This window comes from Mus caroli, unplaced genomic scaffold (assembly GCF_978045245.1).
Source record: "Mus caroli unplaced genomic scaffold, Mus_caroli_1 scaffold_5, whole genome shotgun sequence".
Lineage (NCBI taxonomy): Eukaryota > Metazoa > Chordata > Mammalia > Rodentia > Muridae > Mus > Mus caroli.
Window position 1 is genome coordinate 82893057 of NW_028227260.1, and position 9211 is coordinate 82902267.

General features: G+C 46.1%; 1 protein-coding gene across 1 annotated transcript; it reads left to right on the forward strand.

The window, feature by feature from the left end:
- Positions 1 to 1042: 1042 nt before the first annotated feature.
- Positions 1043 to 6303, forward strand: LOC147004665 (melanoma-associated antigen B4-like). The gene is made up of 3 exons (XM_085838133.1): positions 1043 to 1099; positions 1796 to 1877; positions 4858 to 6303. The coding sequence occupies exon 3, from the start codon at positions 4919 to 4921 to the stop codon at positions 6191 to 6193; it is 1275 nt and encodes a 424-aa protein (XP_085694259.1). The 5' UTR covers positions 1043 to 1099; positions 1796 to 1877; positions 4858 to 4918; the 3' UTR covers positions 6194 to 6303.
- Positions 6304 to 9211: the final 2908 nt, after the last annotated feature.

The window sequence follows — 9211 nt, forward strand, 5'->3', positions numbered from 1 at the left end:
CCTGTAAATAAATATTTTGAAATGTAATGAGCATAAATCAGGACTAGTGGAAAGATACATGGGACACAAGTGATCCTTGTTATCCATTCTTGACGTGAACAAAAGGACTTTCCCACTTTTAACTTAGAACTTGTAGGGAGAAACAACGTTTAATAGGAAAGCCAGAGAAGCCCCCAAACTGGCCATTTGTCCGGGTCAGCATCTGACTGTGAACTCCATGTGGCGTGCATCCTAGAAAGGCTCCCTCGTGTAGCTACTACAAAATGTTCAGCTCTGTATTCCCTAGCAAGTCCCGTTTATGTTAAGTATGTTAAGCTTGATTTCTTCCTGGAAAATTTCAGGGAAGTGAGGTCACAGTGGAATGGGAGCAGCCTTAAATTTTGCTAGAAGAGGAGTTCTAGTGCCTAATAAAAATGTAAAGACTTTTAATGTTATAAGGTTGTGCTAAAAAGAATTGTGTGTGGGCGGGAAGGCGGGTCACGTAACAATTTCCCACTTGATTTTCTATTTTCCATACAAAATTACTCAGGTAATCCTATGTGTGGCCTGAAATATCTCCAAAAGAAAAGTTGTGATTTCTAGTTGGTAGAGCCCTAGTTCAACCAAGGAAGCATTTTGGAGAAAATCTGAATATGAGAGAAGATCCGTATAGGCTATTCTCAGGGTTTGCTCCACAAAGGGAGTTCAGAGTCTTTCTCCAGGGTTCCTGCAGAAGGCATTCTCTGAGGGTTGCCTATGCGGTGGCTGCGGAAGGTTTATTTGGGCTTGGTGAAGAGACTTGAGAGACTTGGGTGAATACAGTAAGGCTTTTCCGGCTCTTCCATCTATCAATGGATGCCGAGGGACTCTGATTCTGAAGCAGTATGGTCCCTAGGCAACGCACCCCTGCCCTTAGCTCAGGAGACCCTGGGCCAACAGCACCGGATATAGTTCTTCCTCATTTCCGTTGGGGGAGGCAAGGGCGAGGATCTCGTGCTGACTCCACAGGAAGAAGGAGGAGGTGGAGGTGGAGGAGGAGAAGCTGCTACTGGCGGTTGCTGCTGCCACTGCTGCTGTGTCTGCCTGCTCTGCTGCGGAGGAATTTCGCTCAGCAATCAAGGTAAGGTCCCCGAAGCGACTGACCCATCACCCACGAGAGAGGAGACCCCAGAAAATGGTCTTTCCCGACTCTCGTTAATCCCTAGTCCTCAACCTTCATCTCGAAAGCCTACTCCATAGCCCTCATCACAGCAGGCCCCGGAGATGGCCTGGGCCAGAGCTGAACTGGACTGGAGCATTATTTCCAGTTGGAAGGTCTCAGAGAGTGGAGAGGTTCCCAGCACCCCACACCTCCGCGTTCCCCCACGGTCCCCCTGCCCCCGAGCCCCCATGCCAGCACACACCACCCGCGTCCACAGCCCCCATGCCCGTACACACACTTGTGTTCCAGCCCCGCAGGACCCCCATACCCCCACGCCCCCAGCCCCCCACACCCCCATGTCCCTCTGCCCCCATGCCACCACACAACACCCTTTTCCTCAGCCCTCACGCCCCTCCACACCCCTGCGTTCTGTCCTTCACAAATCCCCACAGCGTCATATTTCCCAAAGGCTCTCAATTCGCCCACCCCATGGCCCCCCTGCCACCTCACACCCGCATCCCTCTCCTATTCCTCCCCTGTGAATCCCCTATGCCCCTCCACACCCCCGCATTTCACTCCCCACACCCACCTTCGTTCCCACCCTTGCCCATGCACGCCCAGGAAAGATCAGAAAGGCCAAACAGCTCAGAGGCTTTTCGGGCTTTTTCTGTGTAGGCTCGAGGACCCATCTCCCTGGTGGAAGGAGAAAGCCAACTCTGGTCGCCGACTTACGCCCACTCGGCTTGAGTCCCCCAAGGTAAATATTTATTTATGTATTTATTTATTTATTTTTAAGAAAAGCCCCGATACCAGAGCGGGAGGCTCGCCTGAATAGGCGAGGGAGGTCTTTGTTGTGTTTCTTGAATGTTTTTGTTTGTTTGGGGTTTGAAATGTTTGCTTTTTGGTTTTGTTTACTTTTAGTTCAGTTTGTAGCTCTGGTTGGCCTGGAACTCAACTGTGTGTACCAGGATGAGTTTGAGCCCATAGAGATCTTCCTACCTCTGCCTCCAGAGGGCTGAGATTAAAGGCATGAGCTGCCAGGGCCAGGCAGAAGCAATCAGTAGTCAAAATAGGGGAGGAAGCAAAGGCCCCTGAGGTTACCTTTGGGAACCTTCAGCAAGGCAGTCAGACATGGTGCATACTTCCCTTCTAATGACTCAGCAAGATGATGGCTTGGGTTTTAAAATTGGAGACTCAGGTCAGTAGAGGTGGGGGGGAGGGGAGTTCTCAATCTTACTAGTTCTGTGTAGAGCTTGAGAGCTGGATTCCATGAGTTAGACCTACGAGTCCCATCCCTGCTCCCACCACATGTTGGACAGCAGAGCAGAATTCCCAAAAGGTGAAAGTGCCTGAGTGTAGAAATGGGAGTCTGTTCAATATTTAGTTTCAAAATATTTTTGCATTTATGTGTGTGCATGTGTGTGTGTGTGTGTGTGTGTATACGTGTGTACACACCTATTGCACAGTGCACAGACGGGTTTCAGGAACAAAACTTCTTAGGTTATCAGGCCGAGCCATCTCACTACATCAATCAAAATAATCTATTTATTTTACATTTGTGTGTGTGTGTTTATGCTTATGTGTTGGTATGTGAGTGTGCAGATGACAGGACAACTTTCAGGAGTCAGTCTTCTTTTTCTAAGGATCAAATTTGGGTTATTAGGCTTACCCAGTGAGCCATCTCACAGGCCTGCCTCTTCTCAATATAGAACAGAAAGAGTTGCAGGGACTCAGCTGCCAGCTAGAGTCTTAGGGTCACATTTTGTAGCATCAGCCTTGAGAATCCAGGGTTAGCATGATCAGGTTTAGATACCACCTAATTTTATAGAGGGAGGGGCTCAGAGACATTAATACTTGGTTTAATTGGAGAGCTCCCATTCAGCATTATTAGGAGAACTGGTTGCTAACAAAATTAATTTGGTAGAGGTGTGAAGAAGTCTTTCTGCCACATAAGTCCTTATGCCTACCTGTGAGTCATTCAAGGTGTGGATATGGTAACATAGGTCTCATTATCTTGTCTAAAGCATGTAAAGACAGTGATTGGGCAATCTCAGTTTAACAGGTAGAAAATCCCCATTTAGTTTCAGGAGCCAAGGAACGAGTCTGACAACTGTAGCATCCACTTTTACCACATAATAAAATAGCACACATTCGTTTTCCTGGTTAATCACTCAGCCTTGGGAGACTACAGCAAGGTGATGAGACTACAGGCCTGCTAAGAAATATTTTAGAGTGTCTCAGAAACGTGAGCACCTTTAGTTTGAACAGATAAGCAGTAAGTAAAGACAAGGAAGAGATTAGGGGAGGACTTCGAGAAGTATCAATCTAATAAGAAAGTAAAATCCACAGTCCTTTTCCTCTCTATATTAGGAAACACCAAGTAGAACTCACGAGATATATTGCCCTCTTACATCTATCCCTGGGGAGTCAGAAAAAGGAAGGCTTTGCAATAAGGCTGGAGGAATCAGATGGGCTGAGGAGTGAGCTTATACCTTGCCTGAATGAGAGCTACAGAGACTCATGACCTCCTAACAGTAGGGTCCCATAGAGGGTACAGGTGGCTGTATGAAGTTCATGGTATCTTTTGTCACAGGGTTCTGAGGGAGGTAAAAATACTAATCTGATTTGAAAGGCATCAGGTCAGTAGGGGAGATTTCCAGGTACTAATAACGAATTCAGGGTACTCACACCCCACATTGCAAGAGCTCCCTGAGTCCCTCCTTATTTCATCTCCACAATTCTTCAGACATAGCAGTTCCCATCTGTTTTCCCCCAAGACTAACAGAAAAGAAAAATGCGGGGGTGGGGGTGGGTGGGCTTGGTCTGAGGAATCAGCAAGGGTAAGAATTTAGGTATTCTTAAGACTCAAATTGAAGACCTGGAGAGAAGATTGTGAGTGAAACCACCCGAGATGAGGCGTTAACCTACCTACTACAGGTTTGGTCCTGTGGAAAATAGGGTGAAAATATCGCTACCAAGAGGCACCCTCACACCTTCTGTTAGGTGTCAGTGAGGTTTAAATCGAGAGAGGATAGCCAGCCCTAGGCACTTCAGGATTCAATGTATAAACAGTAGGTGAGGACTGAAGGTCTTTATTCCTCAACCCCAGTATGAGGAAACAGTAGTTTGGGGCTGTCTTTTTGGCACTGGACCCTTGGAGCCTCAGAGCACAGTTGGTCAACTTAGATGTCTCTCTTTCTTTGTATCCTGTTTAAGTGAAATGAGATACTGTGTGTAAAGGTACGAGAGGAAGGAGGGGTTTTTTTTCTTCCGTAGGTGGAGACAAAAGTAGAATTCTTAAGTGAGAAGTAAGGGGCCTGGAAATAAGAATAAGAGGTCCCCATGCAACTGTTAGCAATATCTCCTTATAGGAGCAGTGGGAGAGAAAGCCTCCTGCATTTTCTTTTCATGGCTACGAGGGCTTGGAGTTGACATTTAGCTGCTGAGCAGCATAGGAAAGAGGTTCTAGAACCTGCCAAAAGTACCATTGGGCACTAAGAGGACCCTACCAGCCATTGCTATTACCAAGCCAGCTCTAGGGGAGCCTGACTGGCTGCATCCTGGACACATTATAACTTCCTTCACAGTTTTCTTAGGCTAAGACAGGCCACGTGGATTCCTAGGATAGTGATAATATGTTTGTACAGGAACCTATAGAATATAGGCAGGTTGTTAAAAGGCACAGTGCCATGATCCTCCTGAAAAGTACTTACAGGATCTCATCATTCTTCCTCCAGGTCCCAAAAGTACTTGATTTCCAGACCACACTCCCATCTTCTGTCTCTTGCCACAGCCGTCATGCCCAGGGGACATAAGAGTAAGGCCCGTGCTCGTGAAAAGCGTCGCCTGGTCCAGGATGAGGCCCAGGAGCTCAAGGATGCTCAAGCCAAGGCAGGAGAGAAAGGAGAGTCCCCCTCCTGCTCTAATCATGATTCTGGAGATGCTGTTGCAAGCACCTCTACTGCTGGCTTCCCTGAAAAGTCTAAATCTCAGGGTGAGGCACCCACCACCAAGGCTAGGAAAGGTGGTGCCTGCAGAAGATCTCGGAAAAGTACCAGAGGTCCAAGGGAGGAAAGTGCCAGTTGCTCTAGGGTCCCACGCTTCAGTGAGAATCCACAGAATGATCTTCTAACAAGGAAGACAGGAATCCTGATGCAGTACCTGCTCTGCAAGTACAAAATGAAAAAGCCAGCATATAAGGGAGAAATGCTCAAAGTTATCAACAGAAGGTTCAAGGAGCAGTTGCCTGAGATCCTCAAGAAAGCCTCTGAGCGCATTCAGCTAGTTTTTGGTCTTGAGGTGAAAGAAATTAAGCCCAGTGGTGGCTACTACACCCTTGTTAGCAAGTTAGATCCCAGTGTCGGTAATTCTCTGACCACTAGCCTGCCATTTCCCCAGAACGGGCTTTTGATGCCTCTTCTGGGTGTGATCTTCTTAAATGGCAACCGTGCCTCTGAGGCAAAGATCTGGGAATTCCTTAATGTTTTGGGAATTTATGATGGGAAGGTGCACATAATCTTTGGGGAGCCCCGGAAGCTCATCACCAGAGATCTGGTTAAGGAAAAGTACCTGGTATACCAAAAGGAGGCCAACAGTGATCCCCCATCCTTTGAGTTCCTTTGGGGTCCCCGAGCCTATGCTGAAACTACCAAGATGAAAATCCTGGAGTTTTTAGCCAAGGTCAATGAGACCGTTCCTCAGGCCTTCCCAACTCATTATGAGGAGGCTTTGAGAGATCAGGAAGAGAGAGCCCAAGCTGAAGCTCTAGGCAGTCCTGGCCCTGGTGCCAAAGATGAGGCAGAGGCTAAAGTCACACTGGGTGACCCCTCTTGCACAGATCAGGTTGAGTCTAAAGTCACACTTGTTGACCCCGATTGCAAAGATCAGGCTGAGTCTAAAGTCACACTTGTTGACCCCGATTGCAAAGATCAGGCTGAGTCTAAAGTCACACTTGTTGACCCCGATTGCAAAGATAAAGCCAAGTCTAAAGGCACACTTGGCTCCTCTCGCAAATACAAGGCCAAGGCTAAAGTCACACTTGTTGACTCCTCTCGAAAAGATAAGGCAGTCTAAAGTCATACCTGACTCCTCTTGCTCCTGGAGAGATGAGAAGCAAATATGTCTTTAGGTTTAGAACAGGGGTTTTCACCTTAAAATAGTGAGAAGCTGATAGTTCATAATACACTTCCTAGTGTGCTTTAGTTTATACCTTAGTCTTTTTTAAGTGTTTCTCTTTTCTTAGAATCCTTACATAGGTTCAGGACTCAAAGGTATAAATTACCTATATCAGTTATTGCTGTAAGATTTTAAGTATAAAAATTTTGGTATTCTGTATTACACTGTAAAAACCCTTGAATCTTTAAGTTGATGAGGAAGCAACCATTACTTTGTAACGAACGGAGCTTTTCTTTGAAACATGTGAGAGAGTAATTTGTTTCTTAAAATAGACGAAAACAAAGCAAATTGTGTAAACTGCCATTTTCCCTTATCCACTTTTGTTTTTATTTCAATTTTTGGTAAAGTGTGAAGAAATGTACTCAGTTGTTGTTAGCTGAATAAAATTGCAAACAGAAAAAGAGATTTTATTCTTTGCTCAATCGATCATTGGTTCTCTGCCGGTCCATGATGGTAGGGGAAGGGGTAGGAGAGAGCCCACATCGGGCTAGATTTCCGGTGCTCTGGTTGGGTAGTCGTGGTAGGACCACCAGATCCTTTCCACGCAGTCCTGGGTAGGCATCTGGCTGTGTGAAGCCACTGAACCCACACGTCGAGGGGTGGACAAGGGGCAGCTCCCAGTACCAGGTTCTCAGTCTCTGACATCCCAAGCTGGATATAGAAGAGGAGCTGAAAACAGAATAGGGGCTCCTGGGGTGACACTAGGCTCTGAGGGTAAAGGAAGAGAGGGCAGAGGGAGAAGGGGTGCTGGGTGGTTCCCCCACAGGTGGGTGTCTTTAGTCTGGTCCTTGATGAACAAAGACAGTCTATGATTTTAGAGCTTTATTGTAGGAAGGTAGGACGAGAAAAGATGAAAAGAGACAGACTGGCCATGGCCAAGAGGAGAGAAGGGGGAAGGTAGAGAGAGAAGAAAGTTAAAGGCTTACGGAGAGGTGAAAGCTTAGAGAACCTAGAGAGCAAGGTGGGCCAAGCAGACACTCTTATGGTGGGCTGCTATCTTGCTGTTGTTAGTTAACTATGAGGAGGAGTCTAGCCAGAAAGCCAGGTCTTGGGACAATGTCTACTTGCCTGCTTGCCACATGCATGACTTGTGGGGGCTGAAGGGGTGGTAACTTTGAAAGGAGCCAGGGGTCGAGGAGACATGATGGAAAGCCTACTGTCCTATGTAGGTGGTAATTACCACCCATCGGGGGTTTAAGACCTCAGTGCAACTGGAGACCAGACTCACTGTGCCTAGCCCATTGCCCCACAGTTCTCATTAACTGCTTATCTGCTCTTGGAAGACTCTGCTAGTAGTGACAATTTTAAGAGTCACTTTCTCCTATCCATAGGTTGTAGAGTCTAAGATGAATTATTATATAAAAGGTTGTGGTACACTCACATAGAACAAAGTCAGGACAGTGGCAAGGAAGGTCTAGATGAGAGTAGGTCAAATATAATTTCCCAAGTAAGGTACTATGAGGTTTGGGACATTATAAGTTATTTGTTTGGAGGTCATTTTATTTATTCTGATTTTTCTTTATTCTCATATACTACATCCTGACTGCAGACTCTGCTCCATCCCTTCCTCCCAAACCCTCTCACCTTCCCTCTGCCTCACATCCACTGCTCCTTCATTCCCTTGAGAAAAGAGCAGGCATCCCAGAGATATCAACCCAATGAGACATGTAACAACCTAGATGTCAAAGACTAGGCACAAATCCTTTTACCAAAGCTTGACAAGGCAAAATCAGTAAGAAATAAAAATTCTTACAAGCAAGCAAAAGAGTCAGAGATACCGACATACCCACTTTAGGGATCCTACAAAATCTCTAAGCTAAACATGGGGATTTGAACTTGTGTGTATTCATAGGACCTATCACAGACTCATACAGGCCCCAGGGTTGCCCCCTTAGTCTCAGCCCCTGTGAGCCCTGCTTAGTTGATTCTGTGGACCATTTTTTCCTGGCGTCCTTGACCCCTAGCTCCTATAATCCTCCTTCTTCCTCTGGGTTCCCCGGGCTCCACCTAATGTTTGCCTGTGCATCTTCCCATCTGTTCCTATCCTCTGCCAGAGGAAGCATCTCTGATGATTATGCTAGGCTCCAGGCTGGGTATAGCAGAATATCATTAGAAGACATTTCATTGACTTTTTTTTTTCAGTTGTATTTGTTTCTACCCTAGGTCTCTTTGTTTCTGGTTCCTGGTTATTCAGACAGTGCCATGCCTGTGCTCCCTCTCCACTTAGGTTTCAAGTTAGACTAATCATTGATTAGCTACTCCCACAAGCTCTGAGCCAGAGCCATTTTCCCACCACATCTCACAAGCAGGACAGGTTGTGGGTCCTAGGTTTTGTGGCTGAGTTGCTGTCCCAGTCCCACCACTGGGAGCCTAACTTGGTTACAGAAGATGGCCAGTTCAGGGTCCATATCATCCATTACTAGTTCCCATTTCAGTAATTTTCCACTTGCAATGAAAATGGTTACCACATCACCCCCTAAATTTCCAACTATTCGAGTAGTCTCTCCCTTTACTATCTCTTTGTCCGTCCTCACTCCAGTTATGGGTCCCTCCTGATTTTATTCCCATCAGCTCCATGTCCAAATATTGATTTTGTACCTGCTTCCTGGGGAGATCCCTGTATCCCCCACTAGAACTCATTTTATTTTATAATTTTTTTTAAAAAAATTATTGATTCTTTGTGAGTTTCATGTCATCCATCCAAATCCCACAATGTTCCTTTGTATCTGCCTTCTGCCCTTGCAGGAAAATAAAAGAAATAAACCAAAGCAAACATAGAAAACTTCTCATTGTGGAAACTGTAGTGTGTCACAGTGTGTCCCATAGTATACCCTTTTGTCTACACATACTTACTTGCAAATATTCATTGCAATGTGTCATTGGTCTGGTTTGAGACCTCTGGCTTCTGCTACACCA